The following is a 24,019-nucleotide window of genomic DNA, read 5'->3' as shown; positions in this document are numbered from 1 at the left end:
CACACACACACACACACACACACACACACACACACCACACACACACCACACACACACCACACACAGACACTCAATAGATACAGACAGACAGACATACCACACACACAGAATCACACAGAGGAGCTACAGACAGACACACAGATAGACACACACACACACACACACACACACACACACACACACACACACACCAGTGTGCATTCATGCATTTCCAGATAAGCTACTCTGTGGGTCAAATTGAAAACTTCTGGATTTTCTCCTGTTTCTTAGACATTTCAGATAACTGAGCAAAGGAGCTATAATATTCTTTCTTTAACTGTACTTTATTTAAGAAAGAGTAATTTTGGTTATGTGTCATCTTGCTCCAGGATTGACTGACTATACCCTAACCTTTATTTGGATTCAAAATCTGTTATCTAGCTGTCTGTAGTCTCAGGCTGTTAGGGAGGGAGGAAGAGCCGTTGAAGTGTTTGCTTTTGCATTGGAGCCTTTTTTTTTTTTAAAGCAGCTTCTCGCTTTCCCTTTTAAAATAGTGTGCCTTTTCCTAAGTCGAATTTTCTACTGCTGCTAGTTTACAAAAACCAAGTTTAATAATAATCCTCGACCTGTTGAGTCGATGCGATATTAAATAGCAGATATGTTGCCCTCTTCTTGAGAGTTTGCTTGCTTCAGGTTGCTTGAGAAGGCGTTACTGGGTACGGATAGACTCCAGTATCATAAACGCTTAGGGTGGTAAATGTGTTTGCATGTTAGAAGCGGAAAGAGGCTCTGCAAGCCTGTGCGAACCTACGCGGTTTGCGCAAGGCTGCAAAGTGCCTGCCATTTTTACTCTTGCCACGAGATGGCGGGAGAGCAGCGGACATGGTTCGGTTTTTCTCCATCAGCTAGCCTAAGGCTCCCTTCCTGGTTCTGCAAGTAAAATGCCTGTCCCTGTGAACCCTGCCATTTCAGCTACATCCTTCACCAGTGAGTAATAGCTGACTTCTGCTTAAGGCTGACACAGACAAGACTCGAATTAAAAAAAATACTCTTAATTGGTCTGATACATTGAAACTGCTTTCAGCCTTACCAGTCTGCTCAAGAGATCTCAGAAATCACACCCTTCCTTCCCCAGCCAATGCGCTTAGAGGAATTCACCAGAAGGTGTTTTCTTCCACCTGGGTTTTCTTTGGTAAATCTGGGTCATGTTTACTGTCTATAATACACTTTCTTCCATTACATCCCTAAAAATTTTGTCTTCTTCCCTTACTCAGATGCATTCTTTATTTTTTATTATTTTATTTTTATCGTTTATTTTTTACTTATTCACTTCTCAATCTCTCACTGACTCCCTCCCAGTCACCCCCTCCCACAAGCCTTCCCCCATTCCTTGTCCCCTTCTCCTCTGTGTGGGTGGGGGCCCCTGGGTATCCTCCTACCCTGGTATCAAGTCTTCCAGGCTAGGTACATCCTCTCCCACTGAGGCCAGACAAGGCATCACAGCTAGAACAACATATCCTACATCTAGGCAACAGCTTTTGTGACAGGCCCCATTCCAGTTGTTTAGGAGCCACCATGAAAACCAAGCTGTATATCTGTTACATATGTGTGGGGAAGCCTAGATCCAGCCCCTGTATGCCCTTTGATTGGTGGTTTCAGTCTCGGAGAGCCCCAAGGGTTAAGGTTAGTTGACTCTGTTGGTCTTCCTGTGGAGTTCTTATCCCCTTCTGGCTCTTCAGTCCTTCCTCCTATTCTTTCATAAGAGTTCTAAGCTCCACAGGGTCCCCAATGAAGGAGCTAGACAAAGTACCCAAGAAGCTGAAAGGGTTTACAGTCCCCTAGGAGGAACAACAATATAAACTAACCAGTACCCCCCAGAGCTCCCTGAGACTAAACCATCAATCAAAGAAAACACATGGAGGGACTAGCTCTAGCTGCATATGTAGCAGAGGATGGCCTAGTTGGTCATCAATGGGAGGACAGGCCCTTGGTTCTGTGAAGGTTTTATGCCCCAGTATAGGGGAATGCCAGGGCCAGGAAGCAGGAGTGGGTGGGTTGGGGAGCAGAGGGAGGGGGGAGAGGATAGGGGATTTTCTGAGGGGAAACTAGGGAAGGGGATAACATTTGAAATGTAAACAAAGAAAATATCTAATAAAAAAAGGGGGGGGGAGAGTTCTAAGCTCCATCCACTGTTTAGCTGTGAATGTCTGCATCTGTCTGAGTCAGTGCTGGGTGGAGCCTCTTGGAGGACAGCCATGCTAGGCTCCTGTCTGCAAGCATAACAGAGTATCATTAATAGTGTCAATGATTGGTGCTTGCTCATGGGATGGGTCTCAAGTTGGGTCGGTGATTATTGGTTGGCCATTCCCTCAGTCTCTGCTCCATCTCCCACCCCTGGGTTTCTTGTAGAGAGGATAGATTTTCAGTCAAAAGTTTGTGACCCAGCTGCATTCTATTCTAAACATGGAAGAAGCACATTTTAGAATCAGGCATGCCACAGATTTGCAACTAATGTAGGTTGTCTTAACACAGAGAGAGGCTCTTATTCAGGACCATGTAGTAGAGTAAGATAGAGGGTTAGAGAATTGTGTTAGCAGGTCCAGGGGTTTGAAGTCCTGGACACTGATAGCTAAAGCAAAGCAAAACACAGCGAAGCAGCACTGCAGTGACTCTATCAGGCTGAGGAGGATTCTACTACGTGAAAGAGAGGAGGGGGAGAGGGAGACAGACTGAGGGACAGAGACAGACACAGATATTGATATTTGTGGTAGATGACCTTGTCAAAGGCTCTACATCAGGCTGGACATAGTGCCAGAACTCAAAATCACAACATTTGGGAGGTGAAGGCAAGATGTGCAGTAGCCTAGGGTCACCCTCTTCAGCTACAGAATAAATTTGAGGCCAGTTTGGGCTACGTGAGGCCCTGTTTCAAAACAAACCAACATACATGTGCATGAGTGCGCGCTCTCTCTCTCTCTCTCTCTCTCTCTCTCTCACACACACACACACACACACACACACACACACACGATGTTCACTCCCCCCAACAAAACAAAACAAAACAAAACAAGACAAAACAAGACAAAACAAGACAAAACAAAACAAACAATCTCCATTTTGGATGGAGACCTAGCATGGATATTAGTTTTTGTCTTTAGGCCACATTAATCTCTTCTGCTGCCTTGGCCTTCATGCAAGGGGATTTTCTGCAAGCTTTGGGGTTTGCTGTCTTTTCTGCTCTGAAGGCTTTTCAGGCTACTGATCCTCATGCTACCTAAATGTCACTCCCTTATGTAAAGTAATGACTCTTGTCTATCTCTGTATCCTGTGTTTCTTTACCCCACTAATTCCTATTTATCATTCTGTCATGCTCCCCACTTCTCTCTCAGACTGGTTGTAAGCATATTGAACCTTGCCTTTACTAATAGCTGTCTTGTGTTTGAATCTTACGTTTATTAAAATGGGTATCTTATATCTGAGTAAGACATAACTCAACAGAACATGTGTGACAAAGAATGAATAGAGAGGAAAAATTGCAAGAGAACATGGGAATGTGGTTTTAATTTAAACATGGAAGAGTTTAAAAAGTGATTGGTAAACATTTTTTGTTAGTTTTGTTAGAAATATTGTACAAAGGACTGAGTGTTCTTGCAGGACTGGCTTCCATACTTTTCATTCATTCTCTCTTCCCTCCCCCCTCTCCCTTTTCCCCTCATTCATTCCCACTCCTGATATTTTCCATCTGCCCTGACTGGTCCTTCTCTGTTCATAAGTAATAAAAATACAAAAACCAAAACCATCAAATGATGTAATAAAATAGCCATAAATAAGATATGATATTTCTTCTGATTGAAAGAGGGTTAGGCTCTCCATGACAGTCTCGCCTCACACACACAGTTGTGCACAGACAGTGCACCCTTCCACACACTCACATACGTGCTTGTCTACATGCAAACATATACATATCAAGTCATTCTTATACAGACACACACACATACATTTATATATGAACCATGTATATATACAACCCACCCCTCCCACAACACACACACACACACACACACACACACACACACACAAATATTTGTGTTGTCAGAAGAGCTTTATAGACTCCCCGAGAAGGGAGCATTTGAAAATCATTGTATTAGAAAAGTTCCTTTCAATTCCAAGATTTCATTCCTCTTATTCTCTTGTCCTTGAATGCTGTTGTTTTCCTGAAAACAGTATATGTATATGTATTTGTATATGTATATGTATATGTATATGTATATGTATATGTATATGATGTGTATGTACTTAAGTTCAAATTGAGAGAATGTGAGTGAGATGCCCACCTCTGTGGCCTTTCACTCTCCCTGTTCTGAATTCAAGGCATGGTTTCTCTTTCTGCATAGATGACCTACCTGCTTTCTTCTCCCAAGTCCCACTACTCAGGGCTTAACTCTGAGTATGTGATGTTACACCTGGGGTTAGAAACCATATCAACCTCTCACAGCAGGAGTGACTGTATTAACAGATTCAGTGAGGACAGAAAACTCATGAAATAAGAATTCATGAAAGGTGCAATGGAAACCTTTTAATAAAGCTTAATATGTGTTTTGGGATAAAAAAATTCTTAACAAGCTAGAATGATGAAGGAGTATCTTTGATTAAAAGTAGCAAAATTATCACATTCAATAATAAAAGCTTTAAAGGTCTCTCTCTCTCTCTCTCTCTCTCTCTCTCTCTCTCTCTCTCTCTCTCTCGTTCTGTGTCATAGTCTCATGTAGCCCAGGATGACAACCAACTCTCTAATAAGTAAAGGTTGATTTGAACCTCTGATATTCCAGACTCTACTTCCCAAACCCTACAGCCGCAGCAAAATGCTGCCATGTTTGACTTGTGTATCCTGAAGTTGAACCAGGACCTTGGGTACCCCAGGCAAACACTCTACAAACTGAGTTGGAACATCAGCTGAAACCAACAGAAACATTTCTTTTAGAACTGGTCGATATATGGATGCCTTCTATGATCTATCTACTTGACATTACTCTATAAAGCTTATATATTGTAATAACACAACAAATGAGTATAAAACTATAATTACGTGTTAATCCTGAGACTACACAGGGGAGTATCAGCAGGCTTGGGGAGCTACTGCATGACATGCATAAAGGTTACAATTCCCAGCCTTGAAGTATTTTTTGGTGTAAGACCTATTATCCTTTCACATATATATATATCTGAAAATAGATTCATCTCTGATATGAATTCTGGACACAATTTCCCCTCGGTCCATTCCTCCTGGCTCTCCCCCATCTCCCTTCTCCCCCTGTCCACTCCCTTTCCATCTCCCTTCAGAAAGAAGCAGATCTCCAAGAGACAACAACCCAACATGACAAAGCAAAATGCACCAAGACAAGGCAAAAAAACCATCACACTGAAGTTGGACAAGGCAACCCAACAGGAGACAAAGGGTCCCAAGAGCACCCAAGGAGTCTTAATTTTATTTTTCATAATCTGTGGAGTAATTGGTAACAGCAGCAGCAGCAGTCTATAGTTAATACACCTGGGCATCAGATACTTTCTGAATAGGAAATTCGTAAATGTTTTGAATATTCACCATCAACGACCATAGTTGTACCCTTTGTTGGGTATTGTTTGAGTAGCCAAGTATGTTTGCTTTGGAGGCCAAGACACAAGTCCTCCAATAACTTTGGTGTGGCTGAATAGATGTGTCAAGGTCACTGTAGACAACCTTGTTCCCAGGAACGCTATTCAACACTCCAACTTGAATATCTAATTTTGAACAGGAGGAGAACAACAGAGTCCCAGACAGTCAAGGAGGAAAAATCAGTTTAGGAACATTGTGCTTTAGAAGAAAATCTCTCTCGGATGTTTTATTGAAAATGTAGTGTCTGTCTTGCTCATCTTTAAAATGAACCACTTTAGGTTAACAAGGATCACATTGCTGTCATCACCCTCTGGGGTCACATCTATTGTATTCCTTGAAGCCAAATCTCTTTGAGGCAGTTATAATAGTAAGGAAAGTGATACTTAACTTTCAAAAAGTTCTTTGACTATTGGGATGAATGAAAACTTTTCAGGGTAATTTCAACTTTAGTTCCTGAAAAACATTAGTGCCATTTTAAAAATAGTTGAAAGGTATTTTTGAATCATTTTATTAGCATATATATTAGCATAATATGACACTTTCATACTTGTATATAACATATTAAAATCAACTCACTCCTTCATCCCCCTTTACTCCCCCATCCTTCTCACTAATTCCTTACTATTTTCCTAACAGTCCTTTATCTACCTTCACATCTTTTGCATGTGTGTCTCAATGAATTATATTAGAATTGCTTACAGGACCTGGTCCCACCTTACCAGTGCATATTTCTCCCTTCCTCAGCAGCCATTAAGTACTTATAAATCTTCAGAGAGGAATGGGTACCTATGAGCCCCTTCCCTCCCATAAAAGGATGGTGATAAGCTTAGCCCACCTTGTACATGTAATCACATATGCCATGAGCTCAGGATTGTGACAGTCATGCTATGCCATTTCATGACATGACATGTCTAATCATGAAGTCAGCATCCTGTATAGCTCCCTATCCTTTCCTGCAGCTCTTACAATCTTTCTGCTTCTTCTTTTGAGTTGTTCTCCAAGAGGGTGCGTGTTAAAAATGTCCCATTTACAGCCTGACATTCAATAGTCATTTATCTTCAGTAGTTTGGCCAATTTGTGAGTCTTGCAGTCACTACTGCTAACTGTAAAGCAACATTTGTCTGACCAAAGCTAACAGCAACATTAATCTATGGGCAAAAACATAGTTATGCAGAAGGCAGCTCATGCCTCTTCACAGAGTCCAGGACTTCCCAAGCCATCAGCTTTTGATTAGGTTTACAGTTCCACAAACAGTTCTCCTACTTCTGGAGCAAGCCTCAAAGCCAATTAGAAAATCGCTGGTTACTCCTACAACAGTTGTGGCATTATTCCTTAGTGTACAAGTAGACTCATGGGTTATTATCGAACACATGATCAACAGATGAATGGGCTCCCAGCAGTTTGCAATGCCCCTTCAAGCCCTATAAAGCCAGCAAGGAGGAAACGGTTTTCTCGTTCATCCCAGTACCTGCTGATCCCTTTATGTCTACCACCAAGACCTGTTGTGTCTTCATTTTATTGTTGTGGGTCACCTATGAGCTGTCAGAATTTTACTAATCTATCCATTCTGAGTAATGAAGTGTGTGTGTGTGTGTGTGTGTGTACTCACTCTTTGAAATGTGTCTGGGGGGGGATGAAGGGCCAGCTGAGTTGAGTGAATATGTGAAGATTTTAACCTTCAAGTAGCTTCATTTGATGACTGCTTGATGCTCTAGTTGTAGGCAAGCCGTTCACCATCATCTCTTGCTTCTGCCACCGCTGGGTGTTTGGCTGGTTTGGCTGCCGCTGGTATGGCTGGGCTGGATTTTTCTTTGGCTGTGGAAGCCTGATTACCATGACTGCTGTCAGCCTGGACCGCTATCTGAAGATCTGTTATCTGTCTTATGGTAAGTTGGAAGGTCCCTTGTTCCCTGATAGGAAAGTTAGATGATCGGAGTGTCAGAGCTGTGCATATTTTCTACAGTAAATAAAGGTTATTAATGACTTCAGTGACCAAGAACCCTTCTATTCATAGCCTATCTTGTTCTACTGTTTATTTAGATTTGACCTGTGTTGATGTATGTTTTCTTTAGTATGACTTTTACAATATGCCTACAGCTTTCAGATGTCTCACTTTCTTGTATAAAATACTGCAGTGTCTACACAATTTACTCATGTGGAAAACAAAAAGAATAAATGAAAAGATCAGGTCTGAGAGATTTAGCTGATGACTTCAGTTTTTATGTGATTATAAGAACTGTTATCTATGATTTTCCTTTAGGATTCAGGTTCCCTAAGTTTTCAGAGAAGGGGAATTCGAGGATGTTCTCCAGGTTTAGAGAGCCATACAGATGTTGCTATCTAAAAGGATACATGCACTGAAAAAAGGCTCTGCGGATCCCTTGTGGTTTTGGTAGGTAGACGAGCAGCTAAGAGAGCCAGCAAGGCAGCTTTAATGGATTTTCCAGACCTCCATATTTTAGAGATTAGACTATTTTACTAATTAAAGTTTTAGTATGTGTGGTTCTTTGGATCCTGGAAATTTATTGATCCAGAAGGAGAGAGATTTGGGGCACTTAATTTTAATAGTAAGAATCAGACCTAATCAGGGAGAGGTTGTGACTTCCTTTGGGTAAAACAGCTTGGACTAACAAACTGTTAGGTAGTGTGGCTGAGGCTGCAGGACAGAGGATGGGCAATGTATAGACATGGCAAAGAATGTTTTCTTTTGTCCTTAAAAAGTTTTTCGTGCTCTGAAGGAGGACTCTGAGGGACTCTGAAGGAGGCCATATATGGGGCAGTGGGAGGGGAGTTGCGAGTGTCTTCAGGATTCAACGCTCATTAAAAAATTGCACCTCTTTTCATAAATGTCTGAAACTTCCCATTGAAACAGCCTGAGTCAAAAGTTCCAATAAGATAAAATCATACAATTATGCAGTTTGTATGATGTTAGAGCCCAGTTCTTACCATAACCTTGTTTTCTCGCACAGCAAATGGATTTTAAATAAAACCATAGCTTTTATAGACAAGAAGACAAAAAGTTTCAACTTCCTGGGAGTATTTGGGGAAGACTAATCCTTGATCTCTGTTTTAAAATGTCATCTAGAGTTTCAAGTTTGTATCAACTAAAGAGAGGATGCTATCCATTTCCAGAATCATAGCAGGGCATGAATGCTGTAGGAGAAGTGTATATACCACAAGCTTCTTCTAAGCTTGACTTCCAGTGATGTTTCACCCTTTAACCTGCTTCACTATTGGACCTTCACACAGTGTTCTCTAGCCTATCGGAATTTAAAAGGTCACTCAGGGACATGCAGACATATGTGGTGGGAAGCAACCACGTAACGTTGTAAGTGGTCATTCCTGAGAGATGACCCTTTGGACTCTTGAATAATTCCAGTGACCAGTGTCGGGGAGCTTACTACTGCTCAAGGCAGCCCATTCTCTGATTGGTCTGCTCTCATTGTTACAATGTTATTCCTTATATTGAGACAAAACTGCCTCCCAGTAACCTCCACCCATTGGTCCTAGTTCTGACTTCTGGAGCACCACAGAACCCATCTCCTAATCTACTCCCTCCTGTACTTGACAGCCTTTCAGCATACTGGAATGTAAGTATGAAAGCATCTCACTCAGTAACCCTCACTATCAATGCTTATCCGTATGCCTATGCACGTCCTTATGAAGCTATGTCACAATCTCTGCCAGTGTCTGACGCGTTAGGATGGATAATCAAGAGCTGATGAACCTTTGTGGCTACCCGATTGCTACCCTTCTCTCGTTGGGCTTGAGGAAAGTTTCTATTTCATGATGTGCAATGCCATGTATTTGAGTAAATGGAGACGACGGAGCATAGACACAATTTCTTCTGTTTCTTCTTAGTGATCACAACACACACACACACACACACACACACACACACACACACACATACACACATACACACAGAAGAGTAAATGTTCATATTAAGGTCTAAGTTAAGAGTTTGCAAAGTTGACACTATTTCATTTACTTTAAACATCATCAAAACCTTTAAGCAAAGACTGGGGTGATCGCTCAGTTGGTAGAGTGCCTGTTTACCATGCACAGTGCCCTGTGTTCTGGCCCCAGCACCACATAAAGTAGGCCCAGTGGGAGTGTGCACCTGTCATTCCAGTTCTTGGGTGTGGAGGCAGGAGGATCAGAAGTTTAAGCTCACCCTCAGCTCCACAGCCATTCTGAGGCTAGCTTGGGTCAGAGTCCATTCCTCAAAGCAAACAAACAAGAAAGCAAAGAAGCTAACAACAAACCATAAGCAATGGGCCAACACAACTTCCCTTTAATGTTAAGAATACTGAGCACTCAGAAAGGCCACCTGGAAGAAGTCACACTGCACTCTGAAGAACCGCAGTCTTAGTGACTTCACTCTCACTTGCTCAGAACAGAAGCAGCCCCAAGTGCATGTGGAAAGAGTTAGGGTTACTCTGTGTTTTTTTGATAGTTCTTCCCTGCTACCGTGCAGCCGAAGCAGCAAGGAGCCATCTCATTCCTCTTCTGCAATATGCTATGGGAGGTGCAGAGATTCCCATGACTGCTGCAAAAGAGCTAGATGACCTGGCTTTGGTGACTGTTGAACTTCGCGAAATGATCACTAGTGTTTTACAACTTAATTAAAAAATAAATGATTGTAGCATTTCTTTTTCTTGGAATTCCCTTAGAGAGCTCTTTGTCTCCCACTCCTTTGTCACCCCCGGTCTTCTTGAAGACATTTTTCCCCCCAGAATTACTTACACAGTATGTGTGACAACCTAATCACATTGCTGCTCTCCCACCATGCCGGTGTACTCTCCGACTGTCCCAAGAATAACATCCAAGGATTCAAAAATGTGCATGAATTTCTAAGCACAGTCATTCATTTTAACACCACACCACAGATTCAGGTTCAAGACCCGCCAACCCCACTCAACAAATTCCTAGGCAAGGAAGAGATATAGACACAAAAGAGGTTTGAGAAATAAGAATGTTTTCAAGACAAGACGAATTCTTTGTGATTTTGCACCTCCTGGGAAGGACTGTCCTTTCAATTCTTAGACAACTCACTAACATACTCTTGAGATGTCTTCCCAAGCTCCCCCATCGTCTTCCGTGTCCTCTCCTCTTTGTGCTGTCCGCTCTCCCACCCTGAGCCACTTCTCCCTCCCAAAGCTCCTAGGTGCCTAGAGAAAACTTTCCCCGTGAATTCTCTTCAAATTGCATCCTCCTGGAAAAAGCCTCCAGCTCTGGAACTTTCCCTGCCTTGACTTCACTCTCCCCCAGGCTTCAGTTAATCTGTCCACGTCTCCCAGAATTCAGTGGAATAAATCTTTGGAGATGGAATTTGACATGTCCAGGGGAGGTATCCGGGCTCAGGGTAGGTTACATGTGGGTAATGCTCTTTTTTTCCACCTCCAGGGGTCTGGCTGAAGAGAAAGCATGCCTACATCTGCCTGGCAGTCATCTGGGCTTATGCTTCCTTCTGGACCACCATGCCCTTGGTGGGCCTGGGGGACTATGCACCTGAGCCCTTCGGAACCTCGTGCACCCTGGATTGGTGGTTGGCCCAGGCTTCAGGTGGGGGTCAGGTGTTCATCCTGAGCATCCTCTTCTTCTGCCTCCTGCTGCCAACGGCTGTGATTGTTTTCTCATATGCAAAGATCATCGCCAAGGTGAAGTCTTCTTCTAAAGAGGTAGCCCATTTCGACAGTCGAATCCATAGCAGCCATGTGCTTGAGGTGAAGCTGACCAAGGTAATGGTAACTGTAGACCCTTTATAGGTGTGGCTTTTTAGGGAATGTCAAAATGTCAAAAGGTTGGGGACTGTTGGGACCTGATAAAACCTAGAATCCCTATTGGTTGTTTATCCATGCTTGAACTCTTTTAGAGCTTATATAAATTACTGTAGTCTCACCCTTCTGTTCCCTAAACTCTCCACACAAATGCACACATTTTAAGTATCTACCAAATTAGTGTAGTGGATTTGATGGGCCTATTTTCTTTATTGAACTACATGTTGGTCACACACACACACACACACACACACACACACACACACACACACACACACAAATATGTAATACCTCACAGTTTGCACCATTTTGCTTGGACCCTGGTAGGCATTTTAAGGTCATCCTGCCATCCACATTGTCTGCTGGTTTATCACAGAGCGTTCCTGAATGGTTGGATCCTTTGGTAAGTGTGAAGGAACACAGTTGGCAGTCTTTTAGATATTATGGTAAATGGAGAAAAGACCATGGAATTTGACAACAGATAAAGGTTTGGATTCCACCATAAACATTGCCCTGTCTGTAACCCAGCACTAGACATCTAACTTTTTAAAGTTAGTTAATTGATTTATTACATGGTAAATAAAATATAATCACATTACTGCCTTCCTTCCCTTTCCTCCTTCCAGCCCCTCCCATGTTTCCTCTCACTCTCACTTATAGTCTCTCTCTCTGTCTTTGATTATTATTGTTTTACACACACACACTCCTATGCCCACTCCCCAACATGTACACACATGGACCTACACATTGACAAATATGTAAGGTCAACTTGCAGAGCCCATCTTTTTCTGTGACACCCAGCTTCTTAGAGTCTGTTTCCTCACTGTGGAACAAGCATAGTAAATTTGGGTCTGGAGATACAACTCAGCCCATCTTGCAGGGGAACTAAGTTTGCCTTCCAGCATCCGCATGGTGGCTCGCAGCTCATCAGGGAAGAGAGGAATGAGATTCAGGCAAGTGTTTGGTTCTGTTCGCTTCTGCATTCCACAGCCCAGCACTTGCTAGATGGTAACTGTGATGGCTCCATTGCATACCTGAGTAAAGGTGGCCTTGATAACTGTGAACTGGTCCTTTGAATTCTGGCTCAGGTACCTCTTTCTTTGGCCTTGTAAGCCACCAGAAATGCTCATGCTGTATACACATGAAGCAAACTGCACCCCCCCCAACATAAAACAAAGGTAAATGTAGGGGAAAAACCCAGTGTAACTTCCCATTAGGACATCCACCTTGCAGTCCCACTGTTTTCAATTGATTTCTACTGAAGCAAGAAGATACAATCTCACAGGGACCCTTTCTCTGTCTGGAGAAAAGCCTTTTCTCCATTCAGCCTGGGCTCAGGACTGCTCTGCTTCTCACCCACTCAGAGCTTCTGTTCTCTACAATGCCACTGGTCTAAAGTGTGTAACTCCAAGGCTATATAGTCCAAGATCTCAGTGGCAAAGTAAGTCCAGTGTCTGCATCCTCTTAAGTATTTCTAGCTGGGTTATCACCTTGACTTGCCTTCTTTGGGTCTGAGCTCATCTAGCAGAATATGAAGTGGTATCTGTCTACAACCCCTTTTAAACCTGCCATCTCCTCTAGTTATTCTTTTTCAGATGGTTTCTCTGACTTTCATAGTATACATACTACAGACAGAAGTATAGTGTGTATTTGCATGTACATATGTGCATCCTTCACACAAGAGCACAATATTTTTGTGCTCTCTGGTTCTATGGCTCAACATCATCTCACTTTTCTGTCTTCAATTGACCCCGTGAAACAAGTTTAATTATGGTCAATAAAGGCAAATTCAGTAGCATCAGAGACTGCCCTTCTGTTCCCAGAGCTGCCTGTGCAACCTGAGGAGGTCTTCAAAGTGTCATGGTGCCAATTGGTTAGGGATCCTGGTTGGTATTTTGTTCTTTACTGACCTGTTTTTTTTTTTTTTTAAATGAGGTATCCAATTCCTTTTGGTCATGTCATAAAGCACTGTGCATGTTCTTTATCCTACCCACAAGGCCTCTGTAGGCAGTGTTTCTACTCTCTGCTATAACTTGTGCAGTAGATTCTGTGAACTTGGCTAAGAGCCCATGAGGATGGCATGCATTTTCAGTTTGTACATCCTCATTGGTGCACAAGGTCCTGTTGCTTTGTTCATACCGCCCTGCTCTCTGGTGCTTGGCTCAGAAAGGCCAGTTCAGGATACGCTTTCAACTCCCCTGACATCCTCTCTTGTCTCTGCACTACAGACATTTCACCTATTTGAGTGGAAAATTTACTTGGATTTTCTTGCTCACTCTTCACATCTCTTAGGCCTCTTGCTGGGGACAGTCAATTGTTTTTCACCCCCGCCCCCACACACACCCTAAAACCCCCAAAGCTTTTATTTCAACTATTTTACCCTTCTGTAAGTTTCATGTTTCCTCCCTCCCTCCCTCCCTCCCTCCTTTTCTTCCTTTCTTCAGATCTTGTGTATCCCAAACTGGCCTCAAAAATCACTGTTTGAGTCTCGTCTTGGACTCCTGGTCCTTCTGCCTCCACCTCCCAGGTGTTAGAATTACAGGCATGCTTTACCATGCCCAGCTAAGCTTAAATTTCTATTTTGAAACTGAGAAGCCCCAAGATGAATATCTAGTTATTCCATTGGGCATTTCCACTGGGAAAAGTATTCTCACACTGAAGCGAGCCTCTTGCAGCTCATCTAAGAAGGGGGATAGTGCTGTGGCTTGAAGGTAAGGTCAGAGAGGCTACCTCTGTTTTTCAAACATTATTATTCAAGTACCTTGGCATTCACTATTTGTTTATTAGCATACACTAATCACCTATCATGTCCAGATCTGTAGTTAATATGATGATCCCGGATTTCTCTTAATGTCCCTTTCACTACCATAAACCAGCTCTAACTGTCCCTGGATAGTGTAAGTCTCCCTAACACAGGTCCCATCGAGTCAAATATTTGTCTCTCTCTTTTTTTTTTTTTTTTTTTTTGCAAGAGAGTGAATGAGATTTAGGCAAGTGTTTGGTTCTGTTCTCTTCTGCATTCCACAGCCCAGCATTTGCTAGATGGTAACTGTGATGGCTCCATTGCATACCTGATTCAAGGTGGCCTTAATAACTGTGAACTGGTCCTTTGACTTCTGGCTCAGCCATCTCTTTCTTTGGGACATTTGGTTTGTTTTACTCTTTTTTTTTTCTTTGATTGTGAAGTCTTAAAAAACAAAAAACCCCAAGGTACGATCTCTGTTTCTCTCAAGTGACTTGTTTCATTGGTTGGCCTATTGATTGATAACCTGCCAGTGAGGTGTGAGATTCAAGACACTCCCTATGTGGAGGCTATGGGAAGAGGAATGGTTGCTCTTTTTAAAAAACGAATTATTATTATTATTTACTCTTATTTTTTATTGGATATTTTCTTTATTTACATTTCAAATGTTATCCCGGTTTCCCTCCCTCCTGGAAACACCCGATCACATTCTCCCTCCTCCTCCTTCTATGAGGGTGTTCCTCCACCCACTCCCACCTCCCTGCCCTCGATTTCCCTACCTTGGGGCATCTATTGAGCCTTCATAGGACCAAGGATCTTCCCTCCCATTGATGCCTGACAAGGCCATCCTCTGCAGCTGGAGCCATGTGGAGTCCTTTGTTAATGGCTTAGTACCTGGGAGTTCAGGGGGTTCTGGTTGGTTGATATTGTTGTTCTTCCTATGGGGTTGCAATCCCCTTCAACTCCTTCAGTCCTTTCTCTAACTCCTCTATTGGCGACCCCACACTCAGTTCAATGGTTGGCTATGAACATCTGCCTCTGTATTTGTAAGGCTCTGGCAGGGCCTCTCAGGAGACAGCTATATCAGGCTCCTTTCAGCATGCACTTGTTGGCCCCCACAATGAAAACTAATTATTTATTTCTCTTTGTTCTCCTTAGCGTTTCCAAGCTTAAAGGTCAATCCTCAGAGAGACATTTTAAAAAATGGAATTCTGGATTTCCTCTTAAAGATGTTTCATAGAAACATCATTACTTCTTGAGAATTGCCAAATTTCTAATTAATTTGCAATTGGATGCTCATTCTTGAGATTTCTTGTTCAATGTCTTTCACGACTAGTCCATAGGGGCTATAGGGACACTTTGACTTTCTTCACTTCATGTCCCCAGAACCCAACGCATCACCTCTAACATGCTAAGTACTTAATATATATTTGTTGAAGGGAAGGAAAAAAAAACCTAAGACACAGAGACATAACAAAACAAAATGAATTTCAAAGTAGTAGTCATTCCCAATTGTGCCCCTATTTCAAAGTAGTAGTCATTCCCAATTGTGCCCCTATTTCAAAGTAGTAGTCATTCCCAATTATGCCCCTAGCCCCAGAGGACATACACTGCTTACATTATTAATGATTTTGGTGGTCAGTGCTTGAACCCTAAAGAAATCTCCAACTTTTAAAATTGTCTTAGAGGAGTATGGGTGAGAGGAATATGATTCAAATTAAAAATGCAGAAAAAAAGCCAATAGCTTACTTTCCAGCCTCTCTGCCTCTGAGCTAGGACATACATGTAGACCCCCATCACCAGGCATCCTGTCATGTGTCTTAGGGTCTAGTGAGGGCAGACCCAGGCCCAGAATCCTCACACAGGCTGGTGTTTTCTACATCAGAACCAATCAATTGCTGGGATTTGAGTATCATCTATTTCTGAATCTCAACTGTAAGCTAGAGCATCTTTTGATAAGTTCTGCTCTATTCAGCATAAACCAGGGCTATTACTCATAAGTCAGACTCTAGACTCACCCTCCTTGGGCAAAGTCATTCAGTGCTCAGGGCCTTAGGTTTTCTTATCTGTGGAAGGATGTGAGGTAGAGAGTGGGGGAGGGGGCAGTTAAAATCAAATGACATCATCATTGACTTGAAAACTCCAAGATTCTGCCAACATGTTGGGTCATTTAAAGGCCTGTTGTGGTAGTTTGACAAAAGTAATTTGAGTTGGGTCCTGTAGCTCTTTGCTCTATTCTAAGCAAGGTTGTCCCACCTAAGGACTTTGGCTCACATATAATGAACACCTCTCCTTCAGGTCTCATATTTTTTTTGAATAGGCACTTGGAGATTATCCCCATTCATTAGATCAAGCCATTGCTTAGCCCGGGGATATCATGTTCAGTTTTAGATTTAAATTCCCGAACACAGATGGGCAAGCTGATATGACCCAATTTGTCTCCTCTCTTTTCAATCACAGCTTTTGCTTGTTTTTAGAGTAGTGGTATTTTAAGGTTTGAGAAAATTGCAACTGGAAAGTGTGGATTTTTTTTTTAAAGCATGAGCTCATATTCTCTGCTTGGATTGTAGCCAGGGCTAACAGATGGCAGGCACCCCAAAGACTCCAGAAAAGTTTCTTTGCAAGTTTGGGGAAGAGGGTGTGAGACAGTTGACCTCCCTTGTCATTCTGTGGGTAACACAGAAAAGCTCAAATTGGGAATGCTTAGGCTGTTGAATGAATTAGGCTCTTAGAAGGTAGCCTGAGAGCCCAGACACTGTTACTTGTGTATTTGTATGTGTGTGAGGGAACTGAGGGACAGGGAAGCTACAGCAACAGTTCTATTCCATTCTCTTCTTCTTTTTGCTTTTCTTTTTGTCAAGACTATTCTATCCCATAATCAGCTTCCAAACGCTGACACCATTGCATACACTAGCAAGATTTTGCTGAAAGGACCCAGATATAGCTGTCTCATGTGAGACTATGCCGGGGCCTAGCAAACACTGAAGTGGATGCTCACAGTCAGCTATTGGATGGCCCAAGGAGCTGGGGGGGATCTGCAACCCTATAGGTGGAACAACATTATGAACTAACCAGTATCCCGGAGTTCTTGTCTCTAGCTGCATATGTATCAGAAGATGGCCTAGTTGGCCATCACTGGAAAGAGAGGCCCATTGGACATGCAAACTTTATATGCCCCANTACAGGGGAATGCCAGGGCCAAAAAGTGGGAGTGGGTGGGTAGGGGAGTGGGGTGGGGAGAGCATATGGGGGACTTTTGGGATAGCATTGGAAATGTAAATGAAATAAATCCCTAATAAAAGAAAAGACTATACTCTGCAGTACAAGTTGGCCTGGGACTCACACTGAAACTAATATTGGCCTTGAACTCATGGCTATTCCCCTCTGCCTCTGCCTCTGCCTCCTGAGTGCTGGGATTACAGGTGTGCATTCATGCTGGCTTCTGGTTTTTCTGCATTTAAATAGTATCACTCAGAGACAAGCATACACACTGTAAGGCAGCTGCCCTAGAAATGAAATCACTATCTTTAAATCCAACTTTCACTAGTTGTGGGTAAATCTATGTACTTGCTGAGCAGGTCTATTATAATATATCTTAGTCTTTTCATCCCATGCTTGGACCAATCACACACCTTCGAGCAGTGAGCTGGAGTCTCTACCACTACCTTCTCTCTGTGCACCGATCTCTCCCCAGGCACTGAATTAGGATGACTATTGTTTGTTTGGTGATGTAATTCAAATTTGCTATTGGTGGAGGAGTCATCTTATCTCTTTGGCCCCTCTTCTGGGTTTTACCTTTCACATAAATTCTATGGCTTTCTCCCATGTATTTCATTATTCTGTATATCGTACAGCTGATGCCTGACTCAAATCCTGGCAAAGGAGCTCCTAGTGAGGAACTGGACTCCTCTTCTGAAATGCCTGTGAATACAGCAGCAGTTTTTTGTTCTTCTTATAGTCAGTGGGCTAACCTAAGATTGAGACTATGGAGAGGCACAGTACCTCATAGCCAAAGACTCCTGAACAATCCTTCTACCGAGTCCCTCACACTGAGAGGGATACTCTTTGCTTAAAACCCTTACCTGCTCTGATGAGTCAGGGTCATGTATAACTTCAAATATTTAAGCTTAGCCCATTAGGACCCTGTTAACAAGTTAGTTCACTGGAATGGAGCTCATCCAGGTGGCATGACTTTGTATTATTTACTGCTAACTTGAGCTACAGCTGGGGAATACTGACATCCTTGTGTCTTCTGTGGCAAATTATTTCAAGCGATGCAAATTGCAGATGTGTGATTCTTTTGTACAAGCTAAACATGAATTTTGTGAGAATTTCCTCCCACAAAACTGTCTAATTCGGGAACTGGGGGTTTTAGTGCTTTGTCAGTGAACCAAAAAGAGTGATGGGAGCGAAGTCACTAAAAAAATAAACAACCTGGGAAGGATGGTGGGTGCTGGGGCCTCTGGTAGCACTGGCTCAAAGATGGCTGGGAGGTAAATGTTGGAAAATTGGAATGAGATTGAAGTGGGAAAAGCAAGAAATGCATTGATGAAAACTTTAAGCTCAAGTCTAAGCTCTGGAAAAATGTCACAAAGGTTTTAGAGAGTGTGTGGCAAATATATTAAAATAGCTTAAACATTAATGAGTTATCTAGTTAATTAATTGACTTAGGCGTGTGTGTGTGTGTGTGTGTGTGTGTGTGTGCATGCCCATGATTGTTCCATTTCATGCATGGATGTCAAAAGACAGCTTGCAAGAATTGGTTTTCTTTCCCCAGTGTGAGTCCCTGGGATCAAACTCAAGTTGTCAGGTTTAGTGACAAGCACCTTTGCTCTGTGAGTTATCTCACTCAGCCAGACTTAGTATTTAAACGATTGATATTGCAATATAATTTAAACGAATGATGTGTGATGTAATTCAAACTGAGGTCAAAAGGAATGAATGTGCCTTGCTTTGATGCTGCGTCCACACACAAGCACCGTTGTTTAGCACGTTTCACAACACATTCTACCCTTATCCCTTCTGTGCTAGACTCAATTTCTACTTACTGTGATTTACTTGCTAGCCAGAAGCTCCGCCCACGGCACTTAATTTGTTGTTTTGAAATCTACAGTACATCTAGTTCTTTATCTTATAAGGTGTAACGGTACGAATGTTATAAACCTTTTTTTGTTCCTATTGCACATTCCCATAGAAGGAGAAAATATTATGGGCTTTTTGCTAATCTATTTTCTGTCAATGGCTTTGGCGACAGTACAGAAAATGGATTTTGAGATGACATAAAACCATCCTATTACTCATCCTAGAATCAAAGATGGGGCTATGTTAAGTCTCTATGCAGCTGCTAACACAAGCTTTATTTATGTAGCTAGTGTTTATTTGGGAATTTAAGAAAAAAGGGGTCTCACTTCAGGACATCTACTCTTTACAAGCAAAAAATCACACTAAACCAAACAGAAAGGACTCCTGGGTATGCTTCTGTAGGATGATGGAAGAGCAGGTTCAGAGGGAGAAAGTGGCGAGTGTTTAGTTGCAATGGATTAGAAGTGTTGATTACAGAAGAGAATTTTTAGTTTAAGATGCAGAAGTATTGTTGCAGGACCCAGCTGAAGTCCTGGGCTCATTTGATTCATCTCTTGGGGAATCCATGTTTGCTGAAAAGTGGAACAAACTGCTCACTACTGGGGTTTTTCTTGCCTAACATTAGATTTGAAGATGAGCTTTTAAACTCTTTCTTTTCTTTTCTTTTCTTTTCTTTTCTTTTCTTTTCTTTTCTTTTCTTTTCTTTTCTTTTCTTTTCTTTTCTTTTCTTTTCTTCCTTCCTTCCTTCCTTTCTTTCTTTCTTTCTTTTTTTCTTTCTTTCTTTCTTTTTTCTTTCTTTCTAAAAGATTTATTAATTTCTAGTCGTGTGTGTGTGTGTGTGTGTGTGTGAGCGTGTGTGTGTGTGTGTGTATCTGAGTGTGGAAATGTGCAAGTAAGTACAGGAGCCCACAGGGGCCAGAAAAGTTATTGGATTTTCTGGAGCTGGAGTTATAACTGGTTGTGCATACTGGGCACTGAATGTGCGTCCTCTGAAAGACAGGCTACTCTCTTCAGCCTTTTGAGCCTTGAGATTCTTGAGTGAACGTTTATAACTGCAGACATTAGAGCATATTTTCCAAGCTGTGTGTATGTGTATTTTGGGAGATAGAGCACATGCTAAGCAAGCATTCCATCAATAAATTCAGTCTTTTACTTCATTCTTTCGTATCTCACAAAGGTAGGTTTCCATGGCAACACATCCCCCATCCATGCTGCTCTTTAGGTCACAGACAAGCTTTGGATCATTCCCTGGCCATAACAATTATGCTTCTGCATACTCATATGGAAATGCACGTGCATATGTATGAACACACACACACACACACACACACACACACAAGCTTTATTGTCAGAAAACTAAACATCCAGCTGTGCCATTAAAACAAAGGAGCTTCTATAAATATTTTATCATGTATATACAGCAGGTTTGGTCTCACTTCTTGTCATCAATCCTCTTCATAGCTCATCATCACCAGGATATCAAGGATGGCTGCTGCCCTTTTAAGTTAGGTGATGGGAAGATGAATTAAACAGATCTTTGTTAGCATTCTTACATCTTCCCAAGATCTGAGGAGACTCAGAGATAAAAGTGAGCTTCACTAAATATCAAAGATGAATTTGATTAAGTCCTTATCCCTGTTCCTGTAGTCAGGGGAGTTTAGACCTCTGATTGGTCTGATCTGAGTCATGTGCTACCTGTAATGTCAACTTCATAAAACTAGGAGGGTGAGGAGATGCTGGGAACTCTAAAGTTGAAGATACACCAAGAAGATTAAAATAAGTACAAGCAAACAAAAAGGGAAGCATGTTCAGGAAGTTGACTTAAGTATAATTTCATTGTTCATCTCACTGGAAAAAACATCAGTGTAAGGACACTTAGGACTTAGTAACGCTTGCTTTCAAGTTGAGCCTGGAATAGCTCACTTAAAATAAAATCCAGAGCCTGGGCTTAATTTTCTAGCATTAGTACTCTCATTGAAACACTCTTATTTATTGTTTAGACATTTGTCTAAATGAATGTGCTAAGAGTAGAAATTCTAAGTGGGCAGGGATGTGTCTGCTTTTCCTTTCTATGTCTTCTACACAAAGCACAGATTCTCAATATGATTTGTCTGAATGAATAAGGAACGGTCAGTCTCTCTAGCTGCTGTTGTCTCTCAGCAGTTTCTTCCTATGGGTTCACCTTCCATGTTTCTGCTCATGAACCTCTGAGAGCTGCAGAGCACGTGGAGCACAAGGGAAGCTCAGTAATATGTTTCACATGAGTATTGTCTCTCCTCCAGGTCTCGCCAACCCGCACGACTTTCCCACATCTAGATGATGCCCTCACTTGTTTCTGTACAAACCCACTCGTGCTTGGGATGTTTTACTGGTATTTCTCTCACTACTACTATTTCAACTTGTCCAAGTGCAGGATCTAGGCAACATGAACCATGAAGCTCTTACTCCTTCCAATAAGAAACAAATGTTCTCTTCTGAGCTGGAACCCAAACCATATTCAGCTGTGATCTGCTACTATTTGTACTCTAGAAGGAGACAGGGGCATTCTGGGATGTCCCATAGTGCCCAGTTTAATGTCTTGCCAAAAGCATTTGCTAAAACTGTTTGTTTACCTGAACTGAGATAATTTGTCAAGATCAGCAGCTATAGGGCGGTAGTTAGGGTTACATCATTACAGGGACTGGGTTTGGGATGGTGAAAACCAGTGAGGGTATTTTAAATTGTACTGCCAATCAACCTGTGTTCTGACAGTTACGATGCTAATTTTGTGAGAGAAAAATCACTTCCCATGTTGCTTTGTCAGAAGCCCTGTAACTCTTTTTTCTTTATATTTGGGAAATTTCTATAATATGAACCTCAAATTGTGAAAATCTTGAGGAGAAGAAATAACATTTCATAGAAATCTTTGAAGAAACTGCACGTTAGAATTTAAAACCAGGGCAACACTTCTCAGTTTCCTGAGGCAAAAGATTCCATCAAGATGAACTTATTTTCTGTCAGGTCTTTAAGTGGTTGTGGGTTGAGAACTCTGGCAAGCTCAAGAGAACTGGCATTCTTTTATTATGATCTCGTGCTTCAAATGTAGGCAAAATCTGACAGCTATTACAGGGTTATAGTTTGAGTTTTTGGGTGCATTCAAATTCTAAAGTGATGAATGGATAGGCCATGTAAATGGGATAAAGAATTGTGCCAAGTTCTCAGAAGTTCATGGGAAGCAATTCTTGTGGTCAAAAATGAATGTTTTCAGAGTGAAGAACTTGTTCCTTTTTCACACTGATAACTTACTCTGGATTGCTTATGAATTCTCTTGATCCTGCTGTCTGTTCTTTTCCCTGTGCCAGGTGGCAATGCTGATTTGTGCTGGTTTCCTGATTGCCTGGATTCCTTATGCGGTCGTCTCTGTGTGGTCAGCTTTTGGAAGGCCAGATTCCATCCCCATACAGCTCTCCGTGGTGCCCACACTCCTTGCAAAATCAGCAGCGATGTACAATCCAATCATCTACCAGGTCATTGATTACAGATTTGCCTGTTGCCAGGCTGGTGGTTTGAGAGGAACGAAGAAGAAGTCTTTGGAAGACTTTAGGTAAAATTCTGAAGCTAGAAAGTAATTATGTTTCTTTGTCTTAAAATGCTGTGGTGAATTTAAGTAAACACTTGGGTTAGAACTAAATTCCTAAGTAGTTGGGTTAGGAGGTTTCTGGTTTACATTCATAAAAATACCGGAAGCCAAGTCATCAGATATGTATGGGTTGGATGATGGCCAGATATTGAGAACAGCATTCTGGTTTTGATCCTAGAGCAACCAGGATGCCATTTTGTGCATATTTACTGGTTGTGGACTTCCTTCTGGGATATTAAATCCATATCAGTCCAAGAATACTGTTCTGTGTGGCACTGATTCAACAATAAATTCATGTGAAGGAATTATTTGCCACTGTTGTTCGGGTCATCAGAACTCTTGGCTAAAAAATGCAAGGACTCAAGCAGAAGTGAGAGTGAAGGGCAATGAAGCCATTCCTCTCTCTTTATCACCTCTGCCTGGTTCTTTTAGTTATATTCTGAAAGATAGAAGCTGTTCTTTCTCTTATTAGATGAAGAAATAGGTTTAAGTAAGGGTAAGATTGGAGAAGCTGCTCTTATTTATATAGCCCAAAGACAGTAGGGTAGGAATTGTTACTTAAATACTAGCTTTTCAAAAAGTTTATACTGTTTTTGATGCACAGTGTACAAGAGTTTGAGACTTCAGAACTTTTTTTCCCTAAAGGTTCAATACTCAGAGCGAGGAAAGAGCTGGGCCAGTAGTGGTGGGGAGATCTTCTGTGTCCATGAGTTGCCTATCTTTCGATAAAAAGTAGAAAATGCATCTCAAATCATTGTCTTGGCTAAGGAGGTAGAGGTTTCAGGGTCTCCGTTTCTCTTTAATTTTTACTTGGTGACAAGGTATTATTCAACACTGGTTTTCTTTAATAAGAGGTATTAGAGAAAGATCAGGAAGATCTGGAATTTTATCTCTCACATTGGCCAAGTGATAACTCTTTTGAACTTTGATTTTACTACTCTATGAATATATGATCAAATAAAAATCATAAAATTTATAAATAAATATCAATATTGTCATTGTTGCTGTGACAAAGGGACAAGATCAACAACTTGAGATGGAAGACTATGATTACCTGGATTCCTTATGCAGTCGTCGCTGTGTGGTCAGCTTTTGGTAGTCTCTGTGTGGTCAGCTTTTGGTCGTCTCTGTGTGGACAGCTTTTGGTAGTCTCTGTGTGG

The 24,019-nt window shown here is 41.8% G+C and overlaps 1 protein-coding gene across 1 annotated transcript in view; it reads left to right on the top strand.

The window, feature by feature from the left end:
- Positions 1–24,019, top strand: part of Opn5 (opsin 5) — a 52,688-nt gene that overhangs the window by 7,571 nt on the left and 21,098 nt on the right. The window contains exons 3-5 of the mRNA XM_021150004.1: positions 7,348–7,518; positions 11,042–11,376; positions 22,582–22,823. Coding sequence (XP_021005663.1) covers positions 7,348–7,518; positions 11,042–11,376; positions 22,582–22,823 — 748 coding nt within the window. The remainder of the gene's footprint in view (positions 1–7,347; positions 7,519–11,041; positions 11,377–22,581; positions 22,824–24,019) is intronic.

This window comes from Mus caroli, chromosome 17, assembly GCF_900094665.2.
Source record: "Mus caroli chromosome 17, CAROLI_EIJ_v1.1, whole genome shotgun sequence".
NCBI classification, from domain to species: Eukaryota; Metazoa; Chordata; class Mammalia; order Rodentia; family Muridae; genus Mus; species Mus caroli.
This window is presented reverse-complemented; position numbering and strand designations above follow the sequence as displayed.